The sequence below is a fragment of the Oncorhynchus kisutch genome, linkage group LG3 (genome assembly GCF_002021735.2).
Source record: "Oncorhynchus kisutch isolate 150728-3 linkage group LG3, Okis_V2, whole genome shotgun sequence".
NCBI lineage: Eukaryota > Metazoa > Chordata > Actinopteri > Salmoniformes > Salmonidae > Oncorhynchus > Oncorhynchus kisutch.
In genome coordinates, this window is record NC_034176.2 from 62139843 (window position 1) to 62154613 (window position 14771).

General features: G+C 42.5%; 1 protein-coding gene across 1 annotated transcript in view; it reads left to right on the plus strand.

The window, feature by feature from the left end:
* LOC109874472 (protein FAM189A1) overlaps positions 1 to 14771 on the plus strand; it is a 139184-nt gene that overhangs the window by 56567 nt on the left and 67846 nt on the right. Inside the window, exon 2 of the mRNA XM_031810206.1 lies at positions 2284 to 2340. Coding sequence (XP_031666066.1) covers positions 2284 to 2340 — 57 coding nt within the window. The remainder of the gene's footprint in view (positions 1 to 2283; positions 2341 to 14771) is intronic.

Here is a 14771-nt window from a genome sequence, read left to right on the forward strand (position 1 = left end):
CAGCCACAACCATAGCTACAGCCTCTGCTCCAGCCAGACTCAATCCAGAGTTTAGCAGCTCCACTAGCCCCTAAAGCCTGCCTGACTCCTTCCCCCCCCCCCCCTTCTCCAGGGGACCAGAGTTGTTTCACTCTCAGACACCCAACTTCCTGAAGTTTCCCCTTATTACTAGCTTTCAGAGTAGAGACAAGGCTGAGTGGATTCTCTACTCTACCACTGATATCTCACCAGTTAAGAGTGTTAGCTAATGAATGTTCCCTTCGTCCCCTGGAAGAGGGGTGCCATGACAACTAAGCTCTATGGAAATAAAAGTGAAACTTAACTGTGTTGCCGCGGTAATAGCCATCCATTCAGGTGCTCCTGGGTTCTTTATGTGGTATCAGAGGTTGACGGGGGCTGTTTGGAGATCAGGTGTGTGAGACGGTTACGGTGTTGCTCTGGACCAGAGGTGTCTGTGCTAAAGACAGGAGCAGAGGAGAGGAGCTGATCTCTGTGTGTCTGCTGTCTGGCACAGACCTGGGCTGCTTTTACTGCTGAACAGATTTACTACCAGACTGCATTTGCAGGGATACAGCCTTTATCTCCCTCCCTCCCCCTTGCTCTCTCTCTCTCATGCTCTTTCGCTCTCTCTCTCTCTTTCGCTCTCTTTCGCTCTCACTCTCTTTCTCTTCCTCTGTTGCAACAGAATGCGTGATCTATAATTCATGAGAGCAAATAGATATTGAAGCGTTCACATCTCGGTAGAAATCTGCCTTTGAAATGATCATCTCTCTCCAAGCTTCCGAAACATATTCATGTCACTTGCAGAATATGTTTAATGATTCCATCAAATTATCATTTCAGAATTAAAATGACTGAGTATGTAAAATCATCTTCCCTCGATTTGGTCACTGTTCAAAACAAAACATCTTACTGTGTAGGCATTAACATGCTTAATTATGTAGACAGTAGGCATGTTACAGTGATAAGATGTGTACATTTGAGCAGACAATAGGTATTGGCTCCTGCACACTGTATATACAACTCTATGTTCTTTTCGGGTGTTCTCCCTTTTTGTCAATGCTAATCTGCAGTCAGGGAGTCACTCAGCACATTTTGATTGGACAAGATAAATAATCCTCCTGATCTAAAGCAGTAATGATCTGCTAGTCTCACTGATCTTCAGCCCTCATCTAAAATGGGTCAAATGTGAATAACACTGTGCGAATTTAACATCTCCCAAATATTCTTCCTTTACATCCATTGGAGCTCTGTAAAACAGTAGGCTAGATCCCAGACAGTTTTGTCAACGGGCGCACAGCCCCAGTAGTCTGACGGAATCAGGTGCAAAATGGTGGTATTTATGTGCAGGTGCAGAAGGTGAGTTGGAACTAAGGAATATGGACAATGGCCATTACATAATACATGTCACAAATATTAGGACATAAGCATTCAAAGAATAAGGATATTCGGAAAATACCCCTCAACTGAGAAAATTCTAATGATTGAATATGCAGATGTGACGCTCCCAAAAGCAGTTCAGGTCAGCGATACAAAGTAACTTCAAACTAATAATAAACAATCAAATGTTTTACTCATATGTGATTTTTATGTAACAACTGCAATGCATGTTAGAAGGGTTTTAACAACAGGAATATGCCTGAAAAGGTTAGCAACATAAACAAACATTAGCATTTGCAATCTGTGTTTGTGTAAAATGAGGGGACAGCGTTGGAGTGGGCGCTCTCCAGTGCGTATCGTCACTCACCGTCTGCTTCAGTGTGTTTTCAGTATATATATTTTTTTGAGTATCAGCCAAAGACATAAACAAGTCAAGATGGCTATAACAATAGAGGGGATTGGTTTGCCCTTGTTCATGAAAGGCTGCCTGTAGGTCGGATGTCTTTCCTGCCGAACTCGGGGATTCAGAGAGAGGCTAGTGTGTAAAAGAGAGGTGATGGAGAGGGGGTGAGTGAGAGAAGCTAGGTGGGTGGGGGAGTGTTGTTGGTTAATGTTGGGTGAAGGAGAGAGAATGTAGAGAAACAGAATGCTGGAGGCTAATAGAACACCAGATATGAAGCTAATTTTTTTTACTGTGATACTGTGATGTGTCAACTCACACCAAGGAGATATCATCAAAATCCAAGATCACACTACAGTGAACCATACGGAAAAACCTAGTACCCATGTCTGTCTTTCCCCTTTCTCTCACATGCGGGGACTGTTCATGACCATGTTGGTTATCCTAACTGTTGTACTGCGTTTTCTTCCCTTCCACTGACCTATAGTGTTGTTCTCTTTCAGGTGCTGCTGTCTGGACTGATAGGAGTGGTGTCATGGAAGAGGCCTCTCTCTCTGGTGGTGAGTGATAGTCTAACTCTAACTTCCTGATCTGACCTAACCTTCTCAGAGGGGATATTTGCCCACATATTTGCCAAGCCCTCTCCAGGGCAACTAGTTTTCAGTGGTGTAAATGTCACGACTCCGACCGAAGGTGGCTCCCCTTCCCGTTCGGGTGGCGCTCGGCGGTCATCGTCGCCGGCCTACTAGCTGCCACTGATTCTTTTCTCCCCCTCCTTATGTGTTTATTGAGTACACCTGTTTTGAGTTGGTTGTAATTAGTGAGGCTTTATTAGTTTGCCGGCCCGCCTGTTTCTTTGTGTGGGATTGATTATTGTAACCCTGGTGTTTGCTATAGATTACGTGTTCATGTATTTAGTGCTAGACTGTTTTCGTTCCCTGTGTCTGGGGCATTTGGTTTGAGCATCCGAAAGTGGGGTGGCCGTGGTTCACCGTGTGTGCATTAAAGTAGCACTTTATTGAACTCTCTGCTTTCCTGCGCCTGATTTCACCCTCACGACACCCAGGACCTTACAGTAAAGTACTTAAGTAAATTTACTTTGAAGTACTACTTAAGTAGTTTTTTGGGGTATCTGTACTTTACTTTACTATTTATATTTTTGTTAACTTTTACTTTTACTCCACTACATTCCTAAAGAATATAATACATACATATTCCCTGACACGCAAAAGTAGTCTTTACATTTTGAATGCTTAGCAGGACAGGAAAACGGTCTAATTTACTCACTTAAAGAGAAAATCCCTGGTCATCCCTACTGCATCTGATCTGGTGGACACACTAAACACAAATGCTTTGTTTGTAAATTATGTCTGAGTGTTGGAGTGTGCCCCTGGCTATCCATAAATGTAAAAAAAAAGAGAATCGTGCTGTCTGGTTTGCTTAATATAAGGAATTTGAAATTATTTATACTTTTACTTTTCATACTTAAGTATATTTTAACAATTACATTTACTTTGCTACTTAATAACCTCTTTGGGCTGAGATCCCGCTAACAGGATCGATATGACAACAGCCAGTGAAAGTGCAGGGCGCCAAATTCAAACAACAGAAATCTCATAATTAAAATTCCTCAAACATACAAGTATTTTACACCATTTTAAAGATACACTTCTTGTTAATCCCACCACAGTGCCCGATTTCAAATAGGCTTTACGGCGAAAGCACCACAAACGATTATGTTAGGTGAATGCCGAGTCACAGAAAAACACAGCCATTTTTCCAGCCAAAGAGAGGAGTCACAAAAAGCAGAAATAGAGAAATTAATCACTAACCTTTGATGATCTTCATCAGATGACACTCATAGGACTTCATGTTCCACAATAAATGTTTGATTTGTTCGATAAAGTTCATAATTTATGTCTAAATACCTCCTTTTTGTTTGCGCGTTCAGTACACAATCCAAACTCACGACGTGTGGGTCTAAGTCCATGCGAATGTTCAGACGAAAAGTCATATTACAGTTCATAGAAACATGTCAAACGAAATATAGAATCAATCTTTAGGATGTTTTTAACATAAATCTTCAATAATGTTCCAATTGGAGAATTCCTTTGTCTTTAGAATTGCAATGGAACAGAGCTAACTCTCACGTGAGCGCGCAAGACTGAGATCGTGGCACTCTGCCAGACCTCTGACTCAATCCCCTCTCATTCGCCCCCACTTCACAGTAGAAGCATCAAACAAGGTTCAAAAGACTGTTGACATCTAGTGGAAGCCTTAGGAAGTGCAATATGACCAATATCCCACTGTATCTTCAACAGGGAATGAGTTGAAAAACTACAAACCTCAGATTTCCCACTTCCTGGTTGGATTTTTTTCTCAGGTTTTTGCCTGCCATATGAGTTCTTTTATACTCACAGGCATCATTCAAACAGTTTTAGAAACTTCAGAGTGTTTCCTATGCTAATCTAAATAATATGCATATATTAGCAACTGGGCATGAGTAGCAGGCAGTTTACTCTTGGCACCTTATTCATCCAAGCTACGCAATACTGCCCCCAGCCATAAGAAGTTTTAAGTATATTTAAAACCAAACACTTTTTTACTTTTACTCAAGTAGGATTTTACTAGGTGACTGTAAGGGTTGTGGAACTGGTGGCAGTGAAGTCACATGCAGGAGAGCAGAAATAGGTAATAGTCGGTGCAGTTTAATTTAAAAACCAACGTCAATAAAAAAAGAACATACATGGGTACAAAACCCGACACGCAACAGTAACGTAGTGCACAAGCACTTACAAACAAACCATTCCTCACAAGGACATGGGGGGAACAGAGGGTTAAATACACAGCACTTAATGAGGGAAATGGAAACCAGGTGTGTAGGAAAACAAGACAAAAGAAATGGAAAATGAAAAGTGGATCGACGATGGTTAGAAGACCGGTGACGCCGAACACCGCCCGAACAAGGAGAGGAAACGACTTCGTTGGAAGTCGTGACAGTGACTTTCACTTTTACTTCAGTCAATTTCTATTAAGTAATCTTTACTTTTACTCAAGTATGACAATTGGGTACTTTTTCCACCACTGCTGGTTTTGGCACCCAGGGTAACAGCATGCGGTGGTGTTGTCTGTGTGACCCTCTGCTGTGAGAAGGCCTGGATTTGTGCTAGCTGGGATGAAAGCCTGTTAAAACAGATCACAACTCCAATGGCTTTGAGAAAGGATACTCTCAGCTCAACCACTGACCTGGAAATTGTCAGACTACACTAAACTAGGAACTGTTTGGCATATATATTGCTTTTAGTTCTGTAATAAGGACAATTTTTCCACTGTGTCGTCAGTACAGTCGCCCACAGTGTCAGGAATCAAAATGGAATGCTGAAATGCTTCAAGCAGCACAGAAATGACAGATATGTGTGTGCTCAGGCATCTTTACAATGAGTTTTAATTCCTCATAAGTAGTTGTTTTTCTTCGTTTGTAATGCCGGAGGGTTGTATCAAAAACACTATACTGTCTTCAGAAACAGCTATGTTGTAGGTCCTTAAACAGTGCCTTGCAGAGTATTCATCCCCTTGGCGTTATTCCTATTTTGTTGCATTACAACCTGTAATTTAAATGGATTTTTATTTGGATTTCATGTAACGGACATACACAAAATAGTCCAATGTGGCGAAGTGAAATTTTTAAAATTACTTGTTTCCAAAAAAGTCAAAAATAAAAAAAAATTGAAAAGTGGTGCACGCATATGTATTCATCCCCTTTGCTATGAAGCCCCTAAATAAGATCTGGTGCAACCAATTCAATTCAGAAGTCACATAGTTAGATTGCACACAGGTGGACTTTATTTAACTAAGTGTCACATGATCTGTCACATGATCTCAGTATATATACACTTGTTCTGAAAGGCCCCAGAGTCTGCAACACCACTAAGCAGGCGGCACCACCAAGCAAGCGGCACCATGAAGACCAAGGAGCTCTGCAAACAGGACAGGGATAAAGTTGTGGAGAAGTACAGATCAGGGTTGGTATAAAAATATCAGACAGAAACTTTGAACATCCCACAGAGCACCATTAAATCCATTATTAAAAAATGGAAAGAATATGGCACCACAACAAACCTGCCAAGAGAGGGCCGCCCACCAAAAATCACAGACCAGGCAAGGAGGGCATTAATCAGAGAGGCAAAAAGAGACCAAAGATAACCCTGAAGGAGCTGCAAAACTCCACAGCGGAGATTGGAGTATCTGTCCATAGGACCACTTTAAGCCATACACTCCACAGAGCAGGGCTTTAAGGAAGAGTGGCCAGAAAAAAGCCGTTGCTTAAAGAAAAAAATAAGCAAACACGTTTGGTGTTCACCAGAAGGCATGTGGGAGACTCCCAAAACATATGGAAGAAGGTACTCTGGTCAGATGAGACTAAAATTGAGCTTTTTGTCCATCAAGAAAAATGCTATTTCTTCTGCAAACCCAACACCTCTCATCACCTCGAGAACACCATCCCACAGTGAAGCATGGTGGTGGCAGCATCATGCTGTGGGGATGTTTTTCCTCAGCAGAGACTGGGAAAATGGTCAGAATTGAAGGAATGATGGATGGCACTAAATACAGGGAAATTCTTGAGGGGACACCTGTTTCAGTCTTCCAGAGATTTGAGACTGGAACGGAGGTTAACCTTCCAGCATACTGCTAAAGCAACACTCGAGTGGTTTAAGGGGAAACATTTAAATGTCTTGGAATGGCCCAGTCAAAGCCCAGAACTCAATCAAATTGAAAATCTGTGGTATTAAAGATTGCTGTACACCAGTGGAACCCATCCAACTTGAAGGAGCTGGAGCAGTTTTTCTTTGAAGAATGTGCAAAAATCCAAGTAGCTAGATGTGCCAAGCTTATAGAGACATACCCCAAGAGATTTGCAGCTGTAATAGCTGCAAAAGGTGGCTCTACAAAATATTGACTTTGGGAGGGTGAATAGTTATGCATGCTCAAGTTTTCTGTTTTTTAAACTTATTTCTTGTTTATTTCACAATACATATTTAGCATCTTCAAAGTGGTAGGCATGTTGTGTAAATCAAATTATACAAACCCTCCAAATATACATTTTAATTGCAGGTTGTAAGTCAACAAAATAGGAAAAATGCCAAGGGGGGTGAATACTTTCGCAAGCCACTCTAGTATGCAATGAACCAAGTGTCACTCCTACTCAGTAGTCACTATCATCACCATTCTCCTCAGGACAGAGAGAAGAGAACCTCTCCGTCTCACTGTTACGAACCTCATGTGTATAATTCTCTAATTTGACATTTTTGCCATGTTAGACACAATCACCATACAATGTTTTCTCAGAGTTGCTCAGCTGTGTAATGAATTTCTCTTTCCAGATGGCTTATGACAGAAATCACAATCAGAGTCTCTGAGATTAGCCTAAAAGGGGGATCTAATAGCCTGTCATGTTAGACTACATTCAAACCTGTGTTCAGAGCCTCTGCTCATTGTGGATTTACAGTAGCTCCTAGTCTGGTGGGCAGCCTGAGAATGGGATGTAAAATGTATGCATTGAGTCTGCAATGTGCTGCCAACCATTGGTTTTATATATAATAGCAGGATGGCTTGTAATTAGTGTTAGTGGTGTGGTGTCTGCAGTGTGCTGTAATTAGTGTTAGTGGTGTGGTCTCTGCAGTGTGCTGTAATTGGTGTTAGTCATGTGGTGTCTGCAGTGTGATGTAATTAGTGTTAGGGGTGTGTGGTGTCTGCAGTGTGCTGTAATTAGTCTTAGTGGTGTGTGTGGTGTCTGCAGTGTGCTATATATAGTGTTAGTGATATTGGTGTCTGCAGTGTGCTGTAATTAGTGTTAGTGGTATGGTGTCTGCAGTGTGTTGTAATTAGTGTTAGTGGTGTGGTGTCTGCAGTGTGCTGTAATTAGTGTTAATGGTGTCTTCAGTGTTCTGTGATTTGTGTTAGTGGTATGGTGTCTCCAGTGTGATGTAATTAGTGTTAGTGGTGTGGTGTCTGCAGTGTGCTGTAATTAGTGTTAGTGGTGTGTGGTGTCTGCAGTGTGCTGTAATAAGTGTTAGTGGTGTCTGCAGTGTGCTGTAATAAGTGTTAGTGGTGTCTGCAGTGTGCTGTAGGTAGTGTTAGTGGTGTCTGCAGTGTGCTGTAATAAGTGTTAGTGGTGTCTGCAGTGTGCTGTAGGTAGTGTTAGTGGTGTCTGCAGTGTGCTGTAATAAGTGTTAGTGGTGCCTGCAGTGTGCTGTAAGTAGTGTTAGTGGTGTGGTGCCTGCAGTGTGCTGTAATTAGTGTTAGTGGTGTGTGGTGTCTGCAGTGTGCTGTAATAAGTGTTAGTGGTGTCTGCAGTGTGCTGTAATATGTGTTAGTGGTGCCTGCAGTGTGCTGTAAGTAGTGTTAGTGGTGTGGTGCCTGCAGTGTGCTGTAATTAGTGTTAGTGGTGTGTCGTGTCGGCAGTGTGCTGTAATTAGTCTTAGTGGTGTGTGGTGCCTGCAGTATGCTGTAATTAGTGTTAGTGGTGTGTGGTGTCTGCAGTATGCTGTAATTAGTGTTAGTGGTGTGTCGTGTCTGCAGTGTGCTGTAATTAGTGTTAGTGGTTTGGTCTCTGCAGTGTGCTGTAATTAGTGTTAGTGGTTTGGTGTCTGCAGTGTGCTGTAATTAGTGTTAGTGGTGTCTGCAATGTGCTGTAATTAGTGTTAGTGGTGTGGTGTCTGCAGTGTGCTGTAATTAGTGTTAGTGGTTTGGTGTCTGCAGTGTGCTGTAATTAGTGTTAGTGGTGTGTAGTGCCTGCAATGTGCTGTAATTAGTGTTAGTGGTGTGGTGTCTGCAGTGTGCTGTAATTAGTGTTAGTGGTGTGTAGTGCCTGCAATGTGCTGTAATTAGTGTTAGTGGTGTGGTGTCTGCAGTGTGCTGTAATTAGTGTTAGTGGTGTGTAGTGCCTGCAATGTGCTGTAATTAGTGTTAGTGGTGTGGTGTCTGCAGTGTGCTGTAATTAGTGTTAGTGGTGTGTAGTGCCTGCAATGTGCTGTAATTCGTGTTAGTGGTGTGGTGTCTGCAGTGTGCTGTAATTAGTGTTAGTGGTTTGGTGTCTGCAGTGTGCTGTAATTAGTGTTAGTGGTTTGGTGTCTGCAGTGTGCTGTAATTAGTGTTAGTGGTGTGTAGTGCCTGCAATGTGCTGTAATTAGTGTTAGTGGTGTGGTGTCTGCAGTGTGCTGTAATTAGTGTTAGTGGTTTGGTGTCTGCAGTGTGCTGTAATTAGTGTTAGTGGTGTGTAGTGCCTGCAATGTGCTGTAATTAGTGTTAGTGGTGTGGTGTCTGCAGTGTGCTGTAATTAGTGTTAGTGGTTTGGTGTCTGCAGTGTGCTGTGTGCTGTAATTAGTGTTAGTGGTGTGTAGTGCCTGCAATGTGCTGTAATTAGTGTTAGTGGTGTGGTGTCTGCAGTGTGCTGTAATTAGTGTTAGTGTTTTGGTGTCTGCAGTGTGCTGTAATTAGTGTTAGTGGTGTGTAGTGCCTGCAATGTGCTATAATTAGTGTTTGTGGTGTGGTGCCTGCAGTGTGCTGTAATTAGTGTTAGTGGTTTGGTGTCTGCAGTGTGCTGTAATTAGTGTTAGTGGTTTGGTGTCTGCAGTGTGCTGTAATTAGTGTTAGTGGTGTGTAGTGCCTGCAATGTGCTGTAATTAGTGTTAGTGGTGTGGTGTCTGCAGTGTGCTGTAATTAGTGTTAGTGTTTTGGTGTCTGCAGTGTGCTGTAATTAGTGTTAGTGGTGTGTAGTGCCTGCAATGTGCTGTAATTAGTGTTTGTGGTGTGGTGCCTGCAGTGTGCTGTAATTAGTGTTTGTGGTGTGGTGCCTGCAGTGTGCTGTAATTAGTGTTAGTAATGTGGTGCCTGCAGTGTACTGTAGTGCTTAGTGTTATTGGTGGATAGGACGGATTTAGACTTGGTGTGTCTGATACACGACAGTTTGATCGAGGACAGGTTTAACTGAATGAACAACAGAGGCAGAATGTAATATGGAATATTATTAAATAGGGTTTAGGGTATGGCCTCATCTCTGAGGATGCTGATGACAGGTAAAGATGGATGCCTGTACATAATACACATATTCCAAAACATGCATCCTTTTTAGCACTAAATAATAAATGTGGCAAAGAAATGAACTGTTTGTCCTGAATTCAAATACAAAGCCAGTCCAACACAACACATCACTGAGTACCACCCTTTATATTTTCAACCATGGTTGTGGCTGCGTCATGTTATGGGTATGCTTATCATTGGCAAGGACTGTGGATTTTTGGGGGGATAAAAAGAAACAGAATAGAGCTAAGCACAGGCAGAATCCTAGTGGAAAACTTGGTTCTGTCTGTTTTCCAACAGACACTGGGAGACAAATTCACCTTTCAGCAGGACAATTACCTAAAACACAAGGCCAAATATACACTAGGGTTGCTTATCAAGATGACATTGAATGTTCCTGAGTGGCTTAGTTACAGCTTTGACTTAAGTCTACCTGAAAAGATATAGCAAGACTTGAAATGGCTGTCTAAGCAAGGTTCAACAACGAACTTGACAGATATTGAATCATTCTTTTAAGAATAATAGTTTACATATTTTACAATCCAAGTGTGCAAAGCTCATAGAGACTTAGCCAGAAAACTCACAGCTGTTATTGCTGCCAAAAGGTGATTCTAACATGCATTGACTCAGGGGGTTGAATACTTATCTAATCAAGATATATTAGTGTTTTATTTTTCCATAAATTAGTATTTTATTTTATTCTTCCACTTTGACATTACAGAGAGTTTTGTGTGGATTTTTTTTTTTTACAATTCAATCCATTTTAAAAACACTTTTGTAATTCAACAAAATGTGGAAAAAGTCAGGAGGTGTGAATACTTTCTGAAGGCACTATAGCTTGTGATGGTGGGGAGGTGGATGTTCGTCCAAGACTGTTGCTGATAAACAGCAAGCGAGAGAACATGCGTAAGTTGCCGTATAAATACATCCCAAAATGTACACCAATTGGTTGAGAAAGGAAAGTGATAATTGCAAGAGTGAGCCCATAGGTTCCACAGCAAGCATTATTGTGCCTTGCTTGTAGGCTCAAGGCAAATAGGTGAATGACATTCCACACATGGCTAATAGGAAGAGGACAAGAACCAGACCCTATGTTTATGATGATACATTTGTATTCATTCCCTCTGTGCCTGTATAGTAGGAAACAGGGAATTATGTTGTGCTGCTTGATGATGTTAAATGAGCATGCAAACCAGCGTTCCTGATTGAACTTTCGTGAACAACATTTCAATCGGGACAGGATGCAATATGCAACCATATAGCTGGGAACAGCACAACATCAATAGGCCTGTGTAGGCTAGTGGACGGAAGTTCTCATGGCACGACCATGAAAGACTCTCTTAACTAATGTTGAATTGCACACCCTTTTCCTCTCAGAACAGCCTCAATTCATCAGGGCATGGACTCTACAAGGTGTCGTAAACGTTCCACAGGGATGCTGGCAAATGTTAACTCCAATGCTACCCACAGTTGTGTCAAGTTGGCTGGATGTCCTTTGGGTGGTGGACCATTCTTGATACACATGGGAAACTGTTGAACGTGAAAACAACAGCAGCGTTGCAGTTCTTGACAAACATACAAACCGGTGCGCCTGGCACCTACTACCATACCCCGTTCAAAGGCACTTCAATCTTTTGTCTTGCCCATTCACCCTCTGAATGGCACATATACACAATCCATGTTTCAAATGTCTCAAGGCTTAGAAATCCGTATTTAACCCATCTCCTCCCCTTCATCTGACAAGTGACATCAATAAGGGATCATAGCTTTCACCTGGATTCACCTGGTCAGTCTATGTCATGGAAAGAGCAGGTGTTCCTAATGTTTTGTACACTCAGTGTATATCAACATGGAATGACCCTAACCACGCCTGACGCTAACCATGCCCTACAGTATACCTAGACAGGCTATTTAGACTCAGCCTCTTTGTCACATCACCTCTATGGTACAGCAACTAAATCGATCAGCTCTCACTGTATAAGGCATAGGCAGATATAATTCCATAACTACTCCTTCATAACAATGGCAGTGTGGCTGGAATGCTCACCTCTCCCACAATGTTAATATTAATGTGATACTTGTTTATGGAACAGCCAACAGGAATGAGGCTAGAGCTGTATTATTCTGTAACAGTACAGAGGCCTGAAGCTAGTGTTGGAGTCAGCCAGTGTGTGATGGTACTCTAGGGAAGGCTGGAGGTAGTGTTAGATGTGGCCTTGCCCACTGCCCAGTGGCCTGTCACAGAGGGGCAGGGGAGACAAAGGGGGAGACAAGGATGCCTCACCCAGTAATGACCCATGACAGGGGATCAGCCAGGCCTGATGAGTCGCACACAGAGCCTGTGTTCTTTACGCTCCGCTAGCCTGGTCTGTCTAGAGAGGCCGGTGCTGCTGTCCTCTGAATACTAACTCCACCACCTCTCCACTCTGTAATACCTAGGAACAAGTACAGACTGTACAGCTCTGTTCCGCTCACACACAGGCTCCATATTGATGATCCGCTGACTGATTGGGCTGCTTTAATATGATCACGGGACAATATGGAAGTGTTCGTCAGTCGTAAGCTGTCATAGGTAGATGAATGATGAGGACTCTCCATCTCTTCTTCTCCCTTCCATGGGGGCAGGAAAAAGGGGGCTGCAGGCACCTGTGGGCTGGGAGGGCTGGGGTTGTGGTGGACCAGGAGAGTGGATTAATCAGAGTCGCATGGGGGGTGGGAGGTAAAGTGGGGCGGCCATATTAATGCACTCTGGGAATGGAACAAACATCCCAACAGCAGCTCCACTCTACCCACTGTTCAATCATCTTCCCCTTCATCTCTCTCCCTCTGTCCACACAAAGATTGGGTGGGGGTAGAGGGATGGGCACACCACCACTGTGTAACAGGAAAGCTTTCTGTGAAGGATGTCACCAGGAGAAGTGTCACATGGTTGAAAGAAAAAATGTAATTTGAGATCTCTTTGACACTTTTTTGTCCTGCTTCTTCTGGGTATAAATGAATAGGGAGAGATGAAATGAACACACCTGAAATTCTATTAATCTGACACCATGCCCAAACCAGACCCGCGTGTGCGTCCGCATGCGCAAATTGACTTGTCCCCCCACACCAGATGTGATCACAACACGCAGGTTGAAATATCAAAACAAACTCTGAACCAATTATATTAATTTGGGGACAGGTCGAAAAGCATTCAACATTTACTGCAATTTAGCTAGCTAGCTTGCAGTTGCTAGCTAATTTGTCCTATTTAGCTAGCTTGCTGTTGCTAGCTAATTTGTCCCGGGATATAAAATTGAGTTGTTACTTTACCTAAAATGCACAAGGTCCTCTACTCCGACAATTAATCCACACATAAAACGGTCAACCGAATCGTTTCTAGTCATCTCTCCTCCTTCTAGGCTTTTTTTTCTTTGGACTTTATATGGCGATTGGCATCTAACTTTCCTAATAAGGTGTATTACCACGACCGACCGTTCATCTTTCAATCCCCCACCTGGGTATAACCAATGAGGAGATGGCACGTGGGTATTTGCTTCTATAAACCAATGAGGAGATGGGAGAGGCAGGACTTGCACGTGTTCAGCGTCACAAATAGAACTGACTTCTATTTTAGCGCTTGGCAACGCAGACGCTCATTGGCGCGCGGGAGCAGTGTGGGTGCAATGATTGAATTGTATGTGTACATTTATTTTGCAACCCTCGTGCATGCGAGCGGTGTGGTCAACATGTGAGTCTAAAGAGTCTTAAATGCCTTTTAAGAAAGATTGAGCATTTTCTTTCTGGGTGCTATAACACTAGCATGGTCTTTGTGGCATTTAAAGGTAAGTTTATACTCTGCCCAGTAGCCTCATCTCTCTCTCACTCTAGTAGAAAGTGGCATGTGACTAATATGCAAACCTGGACACTCTCTCAGCCCTGGCATCTCTGTGCCATCTGTGGGGGGTCTGGCTACTGAACCAAGGAGCCATATGGAGGTATAAGTGGACTTCAGCATAAATAATTCAACAAGAAAATGAAATATTAGTTTGTATTGCTGTATAAGTAATAATAAATAGCTGCTGTGTATGGCTCTCTCTGGGTGTGTGAGTGGTATAGGAGCGGCCGAGGCCCACTTAAAATGCTGGGCCTTAAACGTTATTAAATTCAACCAAACTGTGCTTATAAAATATTTTGCTAGCAGTTGGACCAATACTTTTAATTGATCTTAAAAGATGCTCTGCATTGGAAGCAGTGAGTTGCTCACTGAGATTGAGAGTATGTAGAGATGCTTGTAGGCAACTCACAGACTGCAATCAATAGACAGGTTTCTATATGTGAGAAACTGTTCAATGCCTTTTCTTCATTCACTTCTTGTTTCTTCTTCAGTCTGTTCCCATTACTACATGTTAGGTTAGCTCAGCGTTTCACAAACTTGGTCCTCGGGACTCCAAGGGGTGCACATTTTGGTTGTTGCCCTAACACTACACAGCTGACTCAAAGTTTGATGATTAGTAGTGCTGTGTAGTGCTAGTGCAAAAACCAAAACGTGCACCCCTTGGGGTCCCGAGGACCGAGTTTGGGAGACCCTGGCTTTGCTCCTCTCATCAATACTGATACTGATTTGAATCTGACATGTTTTGACTGTTGCTGTGGAGAGATGCAGGCAGTGTTTTTCTCTGTTGACTGTGATGGATTATAATGTTACTCTCCAGTGGAAGATAGCAGCTTGTTTTTGACTTATCAGCACAAACATACTGGCTGCTATTCGATGTCTCAAGTGGCTGTTGGTTTTGCAAAGGACTGAGAATGAAAAAGTCCTTTCAAACCAGCCTTGGATATGAGACGAGAACATTAATTATTCAATTGCCTGGATGCCTGGATGCTTACTGTATGTTGCTTTATTTAATTATTTAACTCGTTAATGATAAATCTG